At 40.1% G+C, this 20,483-nt stretch overlaps 1 protein-coding gene across 1 annotated transcript in view; it reads right to left on the reverse strand.

The window, feature by feature from the left end:
* Positions 1-5,463, reverse strand: part of LOC103356500 (neurexin-1a-like) — a 153,400-nt gene extending 147,937 nt beyond the window's left edge. The window contains exons 1-2 of the mRNA XM_008280659.1: positions 5,362-5,463; positions 662-1,103 (exon numbers count right to left, since the gene is read on the reverse strand). Coding sequence (XP_008278881.1) covers positions 662-1,103; positions 5,362-5,463 — 544 coding nt within the window. The remainder of the gene's footprint in view (positions 1-661; positions 1,104-5,361) is intronic.
* Positions 5,464-20,483: the final 15,020 nt, after the last annotated feature.

The following is a 20,483-nucleotide window of genomic DNA, read 5'->3' on the forward strand; positions in this document are numbered from 1 at the left end:
AGGGCAACCCGGGGCTTAGAGGACACATTGTGAGAGGAGGCAAAGTTATTTTGTGGCAAATATGTGTCTGGAAGCACGACATACGGCCGCTATCTGAAGATAGGTCACAGCTATCAAAACCTTTTTACATTCAATGTGTAGCACAAGCATTCAGTGTGCCCAAATTTGGAAGTTTCCAGAGGTTGGTGTAACATCATCCTTGGTGTAGTAATTGATATTTTCTTTCACAGAAAATATAAATGTGATGCCACACTAGTACTTTTGTTGCAGTTAAATAATTTATCTCGATAGTGCACAGCAGAGCTCCCACTCTAGGTTTCTGCAGAATGCTGTATTATATGTAGGAGCCTGTACGAGGCAGTTAAATACAGAGTACTTTGTGATCTTACATACACAAGCAAACATGCATGTATGGAGAGGCCTTGGGAGACTAACACGCTGCAACTAAAGAAAACACATGCAGATATACTGCATATATGTTGCCAGAATGATAAGACGTTTTCTTCCTTTTCTTGTGTTTTGTCAGTTTGCATGTGTTTTTTTTTCTTTACGCCTAGATGTAATGAGGTCTCAAGGCCACTGTAAATGTAGCAACAGGGGCCAACAAGTTCCTGCTGCATGTTCTTCTTCTAAAGATATTGTTAGTGATCTTTAAAATTACCTGATCTTCCATCTCGCTGGAAGTCAACATGGTACCACTCGCCATCATTGACTTTCTTATTGACAGCCTTGGTCTTTGTGGTTCCTGAGCCCATGTCCAGCAGCAAGTACAGATGACCATCCAGCATCTCAATGGCAAAAAAGTCCACCTTGAGCGTTTGGGGACTCTTGGAATCCTTTGGCTGCTGCTTGGGCTTGCCGTGGCTGAAGAGGAGAAGGCCGTTGGGCTCGGTGGTGCGGAAGTCAAAGGAGATGGAGCCTGTCTTCTTAGCGTTCCACTTGTTGAGGATGATGAAAGACTCGGGCGTCTCAAATGTGATGGGGTCTAGGGTGGCCACATTCTCACACTTGAAGGCCACAGTACCGTGGATCTTCATCTTGGGATCACCCTGCTTGGCCAGCCTAGACAACTCAAGTCTGACATCGTTGTTTTTGTACACAACCTGAATTGGGAGTAGAGAAAGAAGGTTTATCCGTCAGTCGTACATACAGTTGCATATTTCATCTGCAAAGTAAAAGCTGTAAATGTTAAAGGGAATCTAATATTGTAAAAATAAACAGCAGTTGTCCCTGTGGCATTTTATCCTTGAGGACAGTGTGTCATAAGCAGGGTTTGCATGCCTCAACCATTGGTCATCTTTGTCACACTGCACCTATGCTGAGAGGAACTGTGTCTACGTGGCACCAAATGTCAGTCACATCGCCCTGCTTTCTTTGCTCCCCATCTGAAGCCTTCACAACAAGCCAACGTGTACTCTGGCTGGGCGAAGTGTAAATAAGTGAGACACGCATTTTGATTTCAGTGTCAAGTAAACAAAGAGACAGCCTGGATTTCGAAAAAGTAATTGTGATAACAGTTTGCGGAAAACAATTTCATCAGTTAGATTCTCATGGGATTCTACGTGAAAAGTGAGATGGGGGGTGATAAATCTAAACTAGTGCCTTGATTGCAGGTGTGATGTAAAATGCTGATTAAGGCCCCAGTTGGAGTCTGTGATTGGAATAAAAGCAGGCAGATGATGGATATGCCTATCTAAAGGAAGGCAAGAAAAATTAGTGCATGAGCTGACACATACACACTGCACCATTCAGTATGCTGCACATCATTTAAAAAAAATGATGAAATGCAAAAATCCACATCTTTTGAATGCAGAAAACCTCAATAGCAGTTTATATTCTCAGACACTGTCAACCAAACAGGGCTTAACATTTGTGCTGTGACCTTTGAGATGCTGTAAAGATTATGTTCAGAAGTGTGAAGCAGCAGCTCATTACAAAAAAAAAAAAAGAACCATGTCATTAAAATACCAATTGAATATAGATGAGGATCATTATCACATGTATAGCACACATATGAACTGACCAATCTACTAACTTGGTAATTTTTTTTTTTAATTTACTGCTGTCTCACTGGTCAAATCCATGCACATGACGCTCATCTTCAATCTCCTGTTTCAAAAAGGCAGCACAAGAAGAATATTGAGTTCTGTTGTAACTACAGAGGAAGGGGTTGTCATGAAATAAATCTCTAAAATATCGATCACAATACACCTCTACAGACCAAGCCACAGCTACAGTTTATTTAAGTGGGCACTGAATGGAACATTGTTTAGAAGCAAACAGACGTGCTATTGTAATTGGCAACAGTCTTGTATAAAAAGAAATAAATAAATAAGAAATTGAGACATTCTTAACCCTGTCATTATCCAATCTCCTTAATGAAAGAGTATCTAGTAGTGCAGCTGAAACAGCATGGATCCCTCTATCTACTTACTTCCTTCATTACAAACAGCTAATTAATACTTTTGTGATTGTCAGAATTCTTTATTTGAACATCACTGCTGGCATCACGTTTTCATCACATACACTTGTGATGTGTTCAAATATGAGGTGCCAATCGGTTTGCTAAAGCAAATATTATAAAGACAACAAAAAAGATGTCAATAGTGTGGCAGCCAAAGGGATAAAGGAGTAACTAATATTTAACAACTCCCCCCAGGGGGCACAAGCACAGTCAAGGATCCCTTCCACACTGCTTCATGTGCCACTAATTGGAGATAAGGTTATCAAGTGATGGATAGCCCTATTATGACTCCAGCATGCGGCTGTATTAACATAACAAAAGACTTGTAATGGCATTTCTATATTGCTTTCATTGGGCCAAATCAAATGAGTTACAGCTGTGGAAAACACAAGCTATGTTTTTTATTTGCTGTCATGCTTAGCGTTCACCTGAAAACCGGGACACATCCGATGGGATTGCATTTGCATGGAGAATTATGTTTATCACTGAATCAGATCTACTGTGTCTAACTGTTCAGGTAGATGAAGCACATAGCGGTGCATCAGAATCAGGTAAGCTCAGGCTTACTTTCTTATAAATGCTTTGTGACTGACTGTATCAGGCTGCATTTAACTGCAAAGAAATCAAGAAACCGATAATGCCAAGCTTTTATTCCCGCATCTTTATCTTCGCTTCATAAGAAAACGTACAGTACAGCACATTCCTGAGTATGACACAGAGCCAAATGGAATGTTTTAGAGATTATAGAAATAGGAAGTGGAATAGAAGATGTAATTTAACAAGAATGTTCTGTCTGAAGAAAGAATCTAAAAAGTAGTAAAGGTATAAATGATGATATCTGTGCTTGCTGGACTTGAGTCATGCAGACAAAGGTGCAACAGATACAGCCAATAAACCCAAATCAATTTTTTATGGTCAAGACAAAGGGCACCTTTCAGAGTCAAAGGCGCTTTGGTCTGAGCTACGACTGGTGCTGCACTAGTAGTGCTGCACTAATTTGTCATCAAACTAGGGCTTTGACAACTGAGCTATTACTGCACCACCGTTTGTTTTGCCATCAGAACCAACAGGCAGGCGTGGCAACACAGACTGGAATCTGCACACAAATACTGCAACAGGCCCCTTGGGAATGTACCATCAATCAGAGCCTACAGCACATGCTGTTAACCCACCGTTCCTATGCTATCACACCATATTTAGAAGGTGACCTCAGACAGCACTTCTGTTTAATTCAGCGAGCTGAATGAAATGATGCATAGTGTTTGTCAATGTCTTAAAATTCCCAGGCATAAATTAAAGGATCAAGTAGATTGAACCAACAATAGATTTTACAGTATATGGGCTTAGTCTCTTTTATTTGTTATTGACATCTGCATTTGTCTGGTAAAACTAAATAAAGAATATTAAATGACCCCATGAGCAAATAAACGAAAGAGGAATGAAGTTTGTCTCTCTTCCCCTGGGAGCTATCACAGCTCTGTACCATATTTAAAAGTTCTTGAGGAGTTCAATACATTGATCTCAGGACAGTGAGAGCAACCGCTATAGTGCGGCTGGCCAGGAGCCGAGAGGGTAGCTCGGTGGGGCGGATGACCGTGCTCGGGGTGCACCAATTCCATTCCTGTTGTCACCACATCTGCAACACCCCGGAGACATGCAGTTAACCGAGACAGTCCCCTTAACAACCAGACCTCTAATGAGCTGTACATGGCATGTGGACATGTGGTCCACACCCTGTCTGCTCATTAAACAGAGCTGCCTCAGACCCCTCCAAGAGGTTCACGGAGGATGACAGCCTGTGCTTGAGGTAAGATACAATATGTAGGACACTAAAGGAGCAAGAGAAGCTCCACACAAAAAAAAGAAAGAAAAAGAAAAGGGAGAGCAATGAGAAAAATGGGGCTTTTGAAATTAAAAGATAAATTAATGGATCGTTTTACAGTACTTTGCAGATTTGCCTGGTAGATGTCTTTGTATAACCCCGGTGGTTCCTGAAGCAAATGCTTTAGGTCAGAATTCACCTATTAAACAGAAAAAAAATCACTACTGTACAGATTACAGTGAAAGGTATAACTTATGAACCCTCTGGTGGAGAAATTACCTCTTCCTCTGCTTCTCTAGGGATAAAGTTCACACTATATGCATACTTCTTGAATGCTACAACACTTAAGTAAATGGGCTAGTGACAAATGACATGTACTGGAAGTCATGAGCCAGATTCAAATGGCTCATTAAACTGTGAAGCATTGGGATACAGAATGTACTTAATTTAATACATCATCTGAGAGCATGTCTTTTAGACTGATGTGCATGTCTTCACCTCGTTGTGCTCTGAACTTTCAAGGGGAGGCTCGTGGCCCATATGCCTCACACTGCACATTTCTAGTACTTTACCATTGTGCAAACACACATACTACTGGCATGCAGCAATAAGGTTAGTCATTGGACAAGTGGTCAATTGTAATATCAGTGTGGTATAGCAAACTCCTCAACAATGATGAGGTGAAGTGTGTCAGTTGCCTTGACTGCTCATGAAAATTCAACTGCCTGATCTCAGGATCGCTGCTTCTCTTTGAAGTGCACCTGACAGAGCTGTATGAAGCCTGTGGTAAATTCCACTCCAAGACAGAGCTCTATATGTGTGGGTGTGTGGCACACCAGTCATGTGTGCGCGCATGTGTGTACAACATTGTATGTGGAGTCGAGGCAAAAATTTGTGTCAGAAAAAGTTTGTGTCAGAGTGTGCGAGCAAAAGAGGAGAAACAAACTAGACGAAGTGTTAAGGATGAGACTCGGTCAGCATGTGGGTGGAAGGGTCTGTTTTGGAGTCCTAAGGTGAAGTCAGTCATATCCTGTACACCCACCAGCCTCAGAGTTCACACAGAAGTGCTGTTTACCTCCTTGAGGCAGCCCATGAAGTTGTTGCTAACTGGAGATCCAGGCAGGTCCGCTGTGCTAGGACTGCCCCCAACATAGAAAAAGTCGTCAGAGCCTAGCATGGTGTAGTCTTCTTGTGTATATCCGGTGGTGGTCAGAATCCCATCCACGGATATTGTAACCTAGACAACAAAGCACAGGGAAAGGACACGCTATACTCAGACAGCCTATACACTGTAATGCTGTTGCCTTTCTTTTTTTGTCGTCTATGACAGACTTCCCTATATGTTTATTTATTTTGGAAACCCATTTTCATGTCTGTTTTCATTGTCTTTTTTCTTGTTTTGTATTATTATTTTGTCCAGTTTGATTAGTTGGAAGACTGCAAGCCTTCAAAGGAATGCTATTCTAGTTAGAGAGTTAGTGAACTGCCCATACTACAGTGTTAGTATTGCCCCTACTGCAACTTAAAAATAGTTTAGCAGACACAAAAATGGTGTTAGTAAAATGTTATCTAGGTTAGTTTAACTATTATTCCATATTAGTACGTCCAGCAGTTCTACAAAAGAAATCAGAACGTGCCACTAGGTTAGAGAGGGAGCACATGCTGTGAAAAGCACAATCACCTTTTAGTATAGGACAATGACTGAGGGTATTAGAGAAACAACAGCATGCATGCATTTGTCTTTTCTTTTTGTTTTCGAGCATACAAAAAGAAAACTTTCCCAGATTTTGAACTGGGATCCAGAATCAGTAACTTGACACTTGCCACGATCTCAGATGCATGCAAAAGCGCAAAGACACTGCAAAACCACAAAGAGAAAAAAGAAAGCACCAGAGAAGAAATGACAAACACAGCTCAACTGTCACATCCATGTTGACAAATGGGCAGTGTGACATTTGCAACACATAGTCAAAGTGCATGCCATGCAAAGTGAATGGGGATACAACTGGCTGAGCCAAAGAGCATCAGGCCAGCCAGACAGGAGAGGAGTCCTCATTATTAACCACAGCTTGATGCAAAAGGCTCAAAATGATGCTCCTAAAAAGGTGGATCAAACAGAATTGGACAGGAAACAAGTGAAATAAAGAGGGCGAAACCAATGAATGAATCAAGAAATTAAAAAGGATTCGAAAAGTAAGCAGAAGAGTACCAACCGCAATTTCCCTTTTTTTGTAAATGACGTCTACAGTAAAAAAAGAAAGAAAAGAAACACACGGCAAACCCAAACTAAGAAACAATTAGAATGATATCTACCGAACAATGTAGTTTGTTTACCATAGCGTGTCCAATGCCTGAGTGCTTTGTGGAAAAGGGGGGAGAAAGGAAATTAAAAACTGTGAACAGAATAACGATTGTTACTCAAATAATATGATGGTCAATACTGTTAGTACATTGTTAAACGGCAAAACCCATACTGGTTAGTAGAATGACACATTCCATGAATGATGTTAGTTTGTTTCCAAAGCATGTTAGTAACATAGAGAAAAAAGGGCAAAATAAGTTTAACAAGAAAAAAGCAGACCAAGGAAATAACAAGAATGCTCCACAAGAGGTGCTAGAGCTCAACCAGTGACTCCCTGAGTTCCTCATGGCGTTTTTGCACCATTTTCTGTATGTGACCAGACCATTGAGTAGCAGAAAATAACTTCCTTACCCAAGTCCTGACAAAAGGTTATGACTGACAGACATCAAATGGTTCATAAGAAATAATGCCTAAAGCACATCAGTTGACCCTCGTAACAAAGTCCCAAGTTCAAGACCATTTTGAAGCTTTATTTATTTTTTTGTTTTTTTATTGGTACTAATATTTGCCTTCTTTTGTACTTGGTTTTAATGCTTGAGACCAATCCAGGGTATCAGACTTCCCGACGCTCATACAATACTTTACCTCCGTTTGGTCTTATTGATGAACTTTAGGATCACTTTACTGCAATGAGACAAAGCAAAGAAGACCCTGACACAGAATGAGGAGGATGGCAATTTTGATTCCCCCGCAGAGCATGCACTCAATATGCTTGGTTTTCGTTCACACTTTGAATGCAGTGAATGTTCAAGCTGGCCAAATCCTTAGGTTTGCCAATAATCAATTTGCTGATTATGCAAAAGAAGCAGCTTTGGTACTGAGGTGAAGAAAAACATTTCCCACCAAATGAGCAGGAACACATCTAGAGATTTTTGACTTAATGATGTGCTTGTAGACTTTTCTAAAGATCGTATGAGGTTAAAAATAACCAGCAATATCCTGTTTGATACTGTAATTTCATCTTTATAAAGTCTGCGGCATATTATTTCACACAGGGTAAACAGTCTAACAGGATCTATATACTTGCCATGAAACTTGTACACGCTATAAGTTATTGCAGGCCTCAAAGATGCTACTTGACATCACCTTTATATCCCAGATGTCTTCATCAGGTTTCCTTGGTTCTATACATCAAGACCCTTCCTGCACATCTCGCAGCTTTACTACATTGGCAAGTAATCTGCAGCAAATGCATATCAACATACAATCTGTAGTGTCTAAGAGCACCCAAACTGCCTTTTTACTACAGAGTTTTGTGTAGCAGCAGTAGCAGTGGAATTTCTCTCAGAATGGTTTCAAGGACCTCCGCGTTGGCACCAATGACGGCCATAGTTTTCGTCTGGTACTGCTATTCCCACAAACAGGCCACATTTCTGGGTGGTTCTCCAGACAGTGCAAAAAATCTGTGGGCCTCAACTACTTGCAGGCACATGGGTTTTTCTTAGCCAGTATTGGCCTGGAAGAGACAAAGGCCAGTATTGGCTTGGAAATCTTATGTCTACACACTAGGCTACTGAAAGCCAAACAAAGCAGCCCTTTATATATAATTCAGAATACTGAAACAATACAGGAATATGAGACCTTTTTTTGGATTCCACTTATACTATACTATACATACTGCAAATTGTAACTGTTATAGCTGAAGTAAAGTGATACAACCGGTTTATTATTCAGCCTAAGTGATCCATTCAATATTTTCATCTTTGCTTGACACAGACAATTCCTCCAGTTTTGTTTGCTGGGAGTATTTCCTGCAAATATCTATTTTTTCTACCGAGATAATGTCCGGGGTTAGTCTCCAGAGTGGGTAATGTTTACATATCATCCAGTTGAGTCAGCACCTAATCAGATTACAATCTTCAGTCACCTGAAAGAGAAGTTCCTGCCCCCATGTTAAACAGGTGCTGTGCCCAGAAGTGGAGCTGGACTTTGGGTGCAGAGTTTCTGAACCCAGCTGAAAAGCGAATCTGGAAATTAATATTTAGGATTTAGAGGGTCAGAGGTCATTGCTTATGGGTATGCAGGTCCTTTGCCCTAGGATAGTGCTCAGCCCGTTGGCTCCTTTGAGTTTCCTTGATGAGACACTTGTAGGAATAGTTTGTACACTTGGGTTAGATCCCAAATAGCACATTGCCAATTCAGTCTTTCACCTGTATCCTATCAGGACCTGCAGCCCTGGAAAAAAAAAAAAACCCAGGTTCTGCTGTAATTGACTCCCTGGGTAGACTTAGGTATAACATATCAACCTACTGCACATGGAAGTAGTCATCAGGTCTTGCAACTGTAGTGCAGAAAGCAAAATTCCAACCAACAACTGAAACAGTAGTGGCGTACATCAGCTGACATAGTGGGAGCCAGTTGTAATCGTTGCAAGTCACAATACAATGATGTGTGTCTCAACAAGCCTCTCTCTTCAGATTTGTCACGAGTGTCACTGACTGGCACTACAATCCTATCCAAGGATGGTCTGCCATTTAGAGTAGTGGACGCATCCTGACCCCATGCTGCTTTGGTACAAATCAGTGGTAGTTAGATCTGTACACAACATAAAAGCATCCACTAACCTCCATGGTGATCTTTTCTTGCAAATGGATGGTCTACACATCTACTAAGATCTGCTTTATACCTTCCTTTCATCTCATCTGGTTTTGATAAAAGTTAGGCAAGAACCAGGTCGACAAATACCCCGACCAATCTGCCATTTGTGAAAATCATCGCCATTGGAAAATGGCATAAGTGTAGGATGCCGTGGATAGAACACCCTCTGGTGTTAAGGAATGTAAGTAGCACAAGCTGCTGAATGGGATTTCTGAAGAAGTCTAATTAATAAAAAATCTTTTTACTGTCACTACACTCTCTCCAAGGAGTTATTAATGTAGAGGTGAGTCTTCAAGGCCATGGGAGAGAGTCCATTAGAGTCTATAGATCCTGTTGGAGAGATATGCCTGTGCTAGAACTTTAATTTAAAAGCATGAAAGCGTAACCTCAGACTCAGTCATGCTTTACATACCCAGTATGTTTTCTTTCAGTTTGTTTGAAAATTGGACAATTTATAAAACAGTGTAGGTTAAAACGTTCTAGCTGATTTGAATAGTTTTATATTCTCCAGAGCCAATGAACTATCTCATGAAATAACCCCTCAACAGTGGGATCATTCTTAATAGAAATATCAAGAGTACTAATGTACTAAAAACAGTGCTTGTTAGGGTACACAAGTCATAGTAATACACTATATGTTAACTTGGGGAAAGGAAGAAACCATTAAACACAAATAAATACCAAGCCTGAACATTTTGAATGCTGTTTAAAATGCTGTCTTTCTTTTCTCCCTTAAACTGTAACTTAATAGAGGTCTTGATTCAAATCTAGATGTCCCTGCTCGCTTGTGGTTCTGTTTTAGTCTCCACCATAAACCACCATGATTCAATTTAGCAATCCAATCATAATGTCTGGAAATAATATGTATTGTATGATGGTAATGATTTAAGTGCATTTGTTTTAATTCATTTACTGAGTCTCCGCATCACCCTCTGTACTGTTACCTGACGTAGATTCCTTGTTACTTTGACATCATGCCAATCATTGTCATTAAATTTCCCATTGACTGGCTCCACAAGAGCTTCAAAGGCTCCAGACCCCAAATTAATGACGAGTGAGACAGCCCCATTTTTCAGTGCCAGGTTGACGTAATCAGCTGATTTGCCCGTGTGCAGCATCAGTCCATTCCTCTGTAGGGTTTTGAATGACAATGTGATTTCATCACTGCTGCTTTGAATCGGGTTCAAGGACAAGTCGTAGCAGAAGAACTCAGATCCTTTGAAGGTTGCGACATACTCTTCTTTTCCTGCGGAGACAAGAGAAAGAGAAATGTGTTGCATTAATATCATGGCCTCTTGGGTGCCTGCGAGGAAGCTGTCAGAAAAAAAAAAAAAAAGAGATAGAGAGAGAGAGAGAAAGAATACCTCAAAATGTTGGATTAATAATAAACACACTGAAATTGGAGCGCTGAAATGTAAAGGGAGTTGAACAACAAGGTATGTTTGCTACATTTCAGTGGCCAGCTAGTATCTACCTTAGCCAGGGAAACACAGACACATAGGCTCAGGTACTGCATTAGGTCTTACCTTATACGTATGCCACACTTGTCACATACCTTTGTAGAGTAATTACACTTCTAGGCAAGCGGTATTTTTGGCCGTCACATGACATACAGAGTACGAGTTCTTCATTATGTACTGTGTCTCTATCTAAAGCAATGGTGTCTCTGTGATCAAGATCAGGTGACTAAAGCTCCTGTCACTGCTACATCAACACGACATTTGTGCATACATAAATCATACACTGTTTACATGGTCTCATACTGACTGCTGACAGAGCTACGGATAGGCACACATGTATAAAACAACAAGACATGAAAGCACTCTAAAATCATATTATATAAAAAATATATTCTGCTGTGTAAACATCCACAGCAATTATATCAAATGCATTATTGTCACCAGGTCTTAAAGACTCCATACACATACAGAAATGTGCAAAAGCATGCAGGTTTCTAAAAAACAGAGGAATGAAATTTAAAAAATAAAAAAAATCCGCAATATGACCACGGGCAAGCAATATCAAACCTCTCCATGCAGACAGTCTACACACCTTTTAAAATTTTCTCAGTTAGGTTCAATACATCTCGAATTGAAATCTATTTCTGCTTTGGTCTTCTTTGCAACACTATAATAATCAGAGGGTACACTTATGCTGGTGTTGACTGCATATTGGCAAAATGAATTAAATCTGATGTGTAGCATCGAAAACATTAGAAATAAACAAGTTAAGGGGAATTCAGTTTACACCCACATTGATTTTATATCCCCAAGTTCCAACCGCATTTGTACTTTACTGCGCTTGAATTGTAGAGTGCAGATTGAAAAACAGATGTTTACAAGTCAACAACTGTCAAGTTATTAAGAACAATTTACAGCATCTAATTTTATGTGACATCCCGATACCAGAAATGGTGCTGCCCACCCCTTCCGTTCTTCAAACGCCAGTAGTTTTCCAGTTTCCTGATCAACCAGCTCCCAGATTTGAACCATTCAAGCAGAAAGCATTCCTGTCTGTGACAGCTTCATATGAACCACTAAAAACACTTAATTCAGCTACATATGCTTCTCTGCACACTTGAGCAAGTCAGCACTCATCAGCCATTAGACATTCTGAGATATGACAGTGACTTGACATAACACAAACGACCTTCAGAAAAGCCTCAACACTGTTATTATGACAAAACAAAGCAGCACTGAGCGTCAGTGGGTGATGCATGTGAACACCCATTAGAAAGCGTTTAAAAACAGGTTTAGACAGATAACAAGCCATTAAAGCCACTAGCAGAAAATAAACCACCAAAACACAAATGGACCAAAGCATTCAATTATCATAAATGGGGTTACACATTTATATATGCTTGCCAAACAAACACAGACACACACAAAAGAATGCAGGCATACATGCTCAGAGTAGCATCCAGGCATGGCTACAACAACGTAAGAAATAAAAGGGGTTGCTGTCCACAACAATTTGTCACCTCATTGATTTCCCCTTAAAGGTGCTATAGTGCACCTCTGGGAAAACTACAAGGGGCCTGTAATTGAAGCTGACTGGATCTCGCCACTCTTTGGTCATTCCCTCTATGTCTGAGCCCCCTATCAGAGAAAATGAGAGAACTCTACCCTCTTCACTAAAACCACCCATCCCTGGTCCACGAGCTCAGTGACCACGTAACAAATAGAGCCAATAGTTTAGGGTCATTCTCATCTCTCTCTACACACATCCCCATGCCTGCAAGTCACAGTTAATTCCCCTAACCAATGGAGAATGAATTGTGTGTGTACAGCAGAAGCATTGTTAGGAACTTAGACCATATGGGGCTCAGCCCAGAAAGATTTTCAGATCCGAGAGGTGCACATCTCCCATAATTCAAAAACTGTTTCACTGTTTATTTAGATTCACATCAAGAAGAAAAATGTGAGCATCAGTCTGCAGTGAGCTTTAAAAATAAAATGTGTAAAATCTAAAATACTTTGTTATGCCTCTATCAAATAAGTGGTCTAATAGAACTACAGGTAGCTAAGAATTTTACAATACCTAACTCACAAAGAACCATATTAAAAACACAATAAATACATTTCTTACAATGGTACTGGCTCTGCCAAAGCCTGATATATCAGCCTTTAGCTTTTGGAGGCATTTTACCATTAAGCTCTCAGCCAAGTTAAGTGTTCCACTCAAGCTTCCATTTGGACATTAATGGTAGACAGCTCACAAGCACACAGCTAGCTCCTTATTACTGGCTTTCTTTATTTGGATACAAAGTCACTTTTTTTTTCTTTTTTTACCAAATGAAAATTATATTGTAAAAAAATAAAATAAAATAAAATAAAGCAGAAGACAAAATCTGCATCGGTTTTTACCAAGTCCAGCAAATTGCAAGCCTTATTGAAGCATTTGTGTTTCTTATGCCATTCATAATCGTTCTGGGCAGCACTGAGCCCAGGATACAGTGAAAGTGTCCTCGCACCCGAGTGTTGGGAGGGACTTAATTTGGTGGACATGTTTGAAATATGTCACTTTCCCCATCACCATACCTGCTAGATGCAAATGTTTTAAGCTCCTATTTTGTAGATTTTTACAATCATTCACTAAAAGAAAGAAGCAGGCCTACATTATGACACACTCAAAGTCTCAATCAAAACTCTTAATTTTTAGCAGCTTGGAAATGCTTGTTGTGTCTGATAGCAAAGGGGATTTTGACAACTCAAACTCACAGATAGTGGAAGGGAATCAGAATGACGAATGCAACAAATGGCAGGTTTATACCTGCATTCTGCATCCGATGAGTCAGATTAAACATGTTTTTATTCTACTGTTTCAATCTGTCTGCATGCATCAACTTCATTCCCAGCAATAACACCAGCAATTTTCAGCAGGAAGCCCTTTTAAACCAAATTCTCAAGTTGCACCTGCCAAACAGCGGACAGACAAATTTAGCAACTACCTGGTAAACACAGTGAAGCATCTAGCAGCTACAGAGCCGAATGAGAGGTGGTGGAAACAAAAATGCAGCTAAGAGCAGAGTGAATATTAAACTTGTATTCATTGTTTGGCTCGAAAAAATGCGAATTTTACTCGGGTTGCATTTCCAAGTTACAACACCTCAAAATCGCATGTCAAACGTGTCTGAGATGTTCAAATAGTTTACAACACTGATTGAGATGTTGCTTTCGCGGTAGCTTTGGCTCTTAGCTGTTTGGTAGTTCACAAATCTGCCTGAGCTTGTTAAGAGTGAACTAAAGGCAACTGTAAGCTGCAAAGTGAAGAGGTAAAATATTATATTTAAATATATATATATATGTAAAATACTTCTCAAACTTTAAGACTTCAGCTTTAATGTCATGTATAAAGTGAAACATCTTTTTTTTTTTTTTGACTCAAATTACTTCTGACAGTGACTGGCAGCACCCTCTACCAAAACACAGACACCGGCAATAACAAGCTACAGACGGCGAGGCTGGTTTGCATCATGGTGTGTGGCTAAACACACACATGCCATATTTTGAAGCAAGATCATGTAAAGTACTGACTACGAGTCAAACACATCCCACCCCTCTGAGGAGTAAGCACACTCTGAAAGTAAAATTTGACACTTTTGACGATTATCCCCTTCACATATAAGCAAAAGGGATAATACATTCCAACTGAATTCACCCCATTACTATTACACGCAAAGAGTACACTGAACAATGTGTGCAATCAGTGGCCATATTCAAGCAATGCAACTAGTATCTGTGTGCTCATCGCCGTCAGAGACACGGTATCACAGCAGACAAAGTAATCTGTCCTGCAGTGTTAATATTTAGCAGCCGATGTGTCACTCAGATGTGTCATTTTCTTGCAGAGAGAGAAAAAAAAAAAAAGCTACTTGATCTTGAAGAAGAGTACTATTTTGTCATTGTGCTCTCCTGGGTATTTGGGCATGTCCTAGTTGTCTCTCTGGCCTGTCCTACAGTCTACAGTCAATCAAACTACAGCAAGCTGCTGGCACCTTAATGCCCTTGAGTCATGACACTGAATGAGAACATGGATAAGAGCCAGCTCCTTTGGTCTTTTTTCAGAACAGAGGACAGAGACACGGAGGAGAACAGAGTGAAAGTGTAGCTCCTAGGGAAAGGCCATAAATAGACACACAGGTAAAAACTTGTCACAGTCTGTTGTTCTGCGTCATTCAACCCCTTTTTGAGCAACAACGGCATATCTGTGCCTTTGTCAGAACCCACTTCACACCGGGGCACTCACAGAGTGTGACATCTACCATTAACGGAACATACTTTAAATGCCATGTGCCTCGTGTGTTCTCAGATCCATAAGGGATACGACAAATAAAACGGTGCTCCGACACACTCATTTTCCCCATTTACTCCAAATTTACGACCAACCTCTCCATTGTAAATAATTGTTACTCCACAGCATCTAACTGTGCCATGCAGGAACCTCATTCTCTATGGTCACATCACATTTGCGGTGGTGGTGCAGAACTAACTACCCATATTGATGGAAGTAATACAATTATTCGCCACTCAAATTAAATTAGTGTCACAAAGAGTCAAAGAGGTATAGCGCTGCACGAAGCAAACAGCTAGGTATACTTTATAGCAAAAAAAAAAAAAAAGCAGTAGAGGCAGCATAAACAGCTTTAAAGTATCATTTAACCCTCAGGTAATGAAGGCTGAGTATGTAAGAACAAGTCACTCATTCATTACAACGCACCAAGGGGCTACAAGCTGGAGCACGTCATATGTACAATAGAGCCAGCATGTGACCGAGCGACCAGGAGGCTCCTCATCAGTCACTTTGCTCTGACACTAATCTGGCATCTGCTACTCTATGGCTGCTTTTTAAATTAGCTTGCACCCAAGGGAGCACGCTGCCTGTCAACATCAAATCATGACACAACAGTTTGAAACAGACTTGGCAGGATATGAGGAAAAAAATTACCGATGAAATGCACGTCAGGGGAAGCTTTGATTTTAAGTGCCATTATTCCAATCTGTGACATTTTTTTGACCTGATTCTGGGGGTAATAAATCCGTCAAAGTTAGTCAAAAACTACACTAAAGGTGAAGCTACGGCAGAAATGCACCACCACTTCAAATGCAATATTGTTTTCCTGTTTTAAGTTGCTTAAACCACTTCACTGCATTAAAAGAAAATATGATTTTTTTAAAAAATGAAAAGTCTAAAATCATCCACCAGAGTCAGCAGAAAACAGAAGGCAAGCTGACACACAGCGAGCAGGACCCGTGGCAACTTTAAGGCGCTGCAGCAGGGGGTGTTTTTTGGCTTCGTGCGGTGACAGTAATCATGTTGCCCATCTCCAATGGTGTTGTCTTCTTCATGACAGTCCCCTGTATTAACTGTGACTATAGCATGAGACTCAACATGACTGCTTCCCTGTCAGAGATTTCACCAACACCCACCTTCCTCGCACCTCTAGAAATACCCTTCTTCAGCTCCCAGTAACAAGCAGTAGTTGTAAAAATAAAAAAAAAAATAAAAAATAGAGCTTGTTGTACAAAGCTCAGATTTTTAAGGTTCAAAGGAAGTTCACAGGTTTGGGAAAAAAAATATAAAAAATAAAGAAAGGTGCACTTTCAGAAGAAGCACCTGTGGATTCTTAAGGTCTTCTTGCTGAGCCATAAATAAATTTGGATGCCAAAGCCATGCAACGTGGAGACCAAAGTTGTTTAATCGTCTGTGGTAAAGCTTTGGTGACTGACACCGGATTTCACTCTGCTCCCATTCTCTTGCTGTTTCTTTGTTTGATTGGCAGCTTATTAAAATGATACAGAAGTTAGTGTCTGGCAGCCCATTAAAATGATAGGAAGTTAGCGTCATGAAGCCGGCCTAAGCCTCTTAGGTTCTGACAGAGAGGAGAGTTTTCTGAAGTGCTACATTCTTTGAGAACATATTTTATTACATGATTACCACACACCATTCAAAAGCCTTAATAAAAATGTTTCAAACTGCTCTCTGCTCGCAAGGTAGGCATCCCCAAGTCATTGATATTTGTATTTCATGGGAGTTCTTGCTTGGTCTTTTCTTTTTTTTTCTTTTCTTTTATTTTTGATCAGAAATAAAGATTATATTTTGATGGAGCTGACTGTTTTTGTTGGCGTCCATGTCGACAGGAAAGGATAGAAAGCCTCAATTAGCTCAATTAAATGTATCCAGGCATTAAACCAACAGAGGCAGCTTGTGTGGATGTCTGCGAGCCTCCACATACTAATTTCAGTCAGACGTCACACTGTTCTAGCTTAACGTTTAGTGCCATTTAGATTCACAGTATGAAGGACATCCTGCTGTGCTCAGAGAGAGTCCTCTCCCCTGATGTCAGTCTTTCCAGTTTGAATTTTTCCTTGTTTGGACAGTTTTAACTGTCTGCAACTTCCTTGAATATATTTCATTTGAATGAATCATAATTAAGTGCAGGGGGTCTGGGGACGTGTGATTACCCGTCTCTTTGTGCAAACCCCGCAACGGACTGGACAGCTATGTACGCCGCATCTCACCCAGTGTCAGCTGGGATAAGCTGTAGCCCCCTGCAGCGCTCTCAAGGATGGATGGATGTATAGATAATTAAGTGTGTTATCGTTATGACTGAATCAGGGCATTAGCTTTGGCTCAGTCTTTTTATTCTGTACGTCATTTGGCTGACGGTCAAATATGTTTGTTTTTTGTTTTCTAATACTGAAACCAATGATTGCATTATCTATTAATCTGCTTGTCAGTATTTGATCATATGATTTTGTAGACAGTTTTCACATTTTTTGAAATCAGAACCTTAAAGTGTGATTTTTGGTCTTTCTTGGTTTACTTTTAAATCTTTTTGCCTTTATTATTTTTAGTAGGGCAATGGTGAGAGACAGGAAGGAGGGGAGAAAAATGGGGAGGGACCTGCAGCAAAGTGCCATGAGCGGGATTTGAACTACATCGGGGACTATAGCCCTTGTTCATGGGACGCCGTCTTATCCGGCTGAGCTACCAAAACACCCAATCTCTTCATTTTTAAGCATACACAGGGGTCAACGCCTTTTTTTTCTTCTTCTTTTTCTTTTTTTAAATTGTTTAACAGAAAAGCGTGTTTAGTATTTTACATTCACAAACGAAAAAGAAAGAAAAAAAATTACTACCTCATAAACTTCCACTGTTATTAGAACACCTACGTGCATGCCTCATGTCTGTCCCTCTGCAACTATCTCACAGTTTCAAAGCCTCTGAAATAGAGCCAAACATTGTAGGTGGATACGGCCCAAGTAGCGCAAATAATGACAGAGTTTTATTTCATTTTTTAAAAATATTTATTATTTATTGGAATAATTCCCCCAAATAAACAAAAGAAAAGGGGAAAAGCTGCCAGTTGCTCGTCCATTAGCCTGTCCCTATCTGACATAAAAATTAAATTTGTGTTCATCCTCTGAATGTCCAGGTGGTTCAGAGTTAAAACTGTAGCTTCTCAACATGAGAGCCACAATAATGATCAGCTTTGAAATCAGGTCCAAATGTATTAGCTTTGCATAGAGACAATTACATATTCCTTAGTGTGATAGGATGGATTTTTGAAGCACACTGTTCTTATTTTTATTTCTTTGTTTCTCTTTGTATTTTTTATATGATGAAACAATTTTGATAGTTTGGCAAAATGACGTTATTCTACATATTCCATTAAAAAAGAATAATAATTAAAATTAAATTGATTCTACCAGACTCTGGAAAAAAAAAAAGTATGGAAACAAAATAAAAATGAGTAGCAAAATATTTATACTATGTAAATCACATTTATATAGTATCAGTAACACCTGAAAAAAAGAATCCAGGTTTTTCAATTTATATAAAATACTAATTACATGAATCCAACTTTAATTGTCTTTGCTTTAAATGATTAAAATCATTATAACAAAAGACTTGTTTCAACTCCTTCTACCTGTACCCATGGCTGTACTGTTTTCATTGAGGTACAAGATTATATATTGCAGTGAAAAATGAGCACACAGTAAAAATGTGACAGCAAAAAAATGCCCAGAAACTGTTTGGGGTTCAAAGGGTTGATATACAGAGCTTCACTATGTCCTTAAAAAGGTCTGGATATACCAGAGTAGCATGTCCTTGAATGGACCTGCATTGTCATTAGTGACAAACTTATTGGCTGCATTTATACAAAATATGCAATTACATAAATACAGTTGTGACTCGATAATCCGACACTAAATGTAAAACCTTCTTTTATGTCGGACAGCAAGGCTGTCGGACTATCAAGACATTGGACGAGATACAAGGAGGGCTTGATGCTTAAAGGGTAATTTGTTGTTAATATTTATTGTTTATAGTTGTCATAATAACTAGTGTATTGTTAGAACACTACGAATCACTGGGTTTCATGTCTAAGTCTAACTGACCGGTGTGATTGTGCATGTTCCAGCCAATTCCACGCCGTTAGAGCACACCCCCAGGGTGGAAGTGGCCGGAACACACAGACAGTATTTGGCTGCTGATACCAGCTTAGTTAGCGGTCACAGCTCTGTTTCCACCTTCGGTGGCGGCGGCGGGGGAGTGGCAGATATGCTCCACCGTTACGTGTTTACACTGAGCACGCTCGCTGCGTGTGATGTCATTGTGTCCTTTACTGCGCATGCGAGACTCTTTTGGACCGCATGAAGTTCACACAGCAGATCACATACAAGTCGTATTTAACTGGAAATGTGAACAAACTCACAAAAAAAATCGGATTTCAGAAAAAAATCCGAATTGAGCATTAAGTCCTGCAGTCTGAATGTAGCCAATCTGTCGGATTGTTAAGTCAGATAAGACGCCGTTATCCTTATTTGTGACATAAAATGTCATGTCGGAGCCGGAATCCAAGGCTGTTAAGCTCAGGTATGTTACAGCTATTTTTAATGGGTTCCGTTCATTTTTCATAAAAGCCTGTCGGACAGCAAAGTTTTGGGATTGTTGAGGGTCGGATCATCGAGTCACGACTGCACTACACAATTTACAATAGGTGGACTTAATTATCACATTACAAATAGCTCACGTCTCTTCAAATGTCTTTGGAGACATTTACACTGGGTATGATTAATACATCACTGTTGAAATTTTGCCAAGGAGGGCAGCTCAGAGCTCAACATTAGCTTGCTAAACTGTTCTTTACAGCAAACAGAATTGTGTTTACAGCAACTGCTGGCATGGAGCTAGAATGAAGGGCAAAGCTACACTGTTATTTATAGCCCCTATCTTTATCAACATGCCTCTCTAATAAAGCACGACAACGGGATGCATACAGCGCTGGAGAGAGAATACGACTTCATGCTGATGTGTGCTATCATTTTCTAAAATGAGGGACTGGTGGATGTTGGAAGCAGTGGGAATCAGCTGGTTAAATCTAATAAAATTTAGCACTAACAAAGATTCAAGCAGTCATTTTCGTGCGTGTCAGCCAAATCACACACAGTCCCTGTCTGTTCACTCTAATTGGCAGTGTCTCAGTCAGGTGCACAGGCAGCCCTCCTCTGGGATCAGCTCCCACGAGGACACAAAGCCACCTCATCCACAAGCTTGGCATTGCAGCTTTGGTGATGCATACACCTGTGCACACATTCATGCGGGCATGAAAACAAACATACAATAGACAGTGGAAGTGATGCAGCCACACACACACACACTTCACCCAGAAATAATTATCTCCTCAATAACTTTGGCACATAAATTGTATTAAATTCTAATAACACTGA

Source organism: Stegastes partitus, unplaced genomic scaffold (genome assembly GCF_000690725.1).
Source record: "Stegastes partitus isolate 25-593 unplaced genomic scaffold, Stegastes_partitus-1.0.2 Scaffold206, whole genome shotgun sequence".
Lineage (NCBI taxonomy): Eukaryota > Metazoa > Chordata > Actinopteri > Pomacentridae > Stegastes > Stegastes partitus.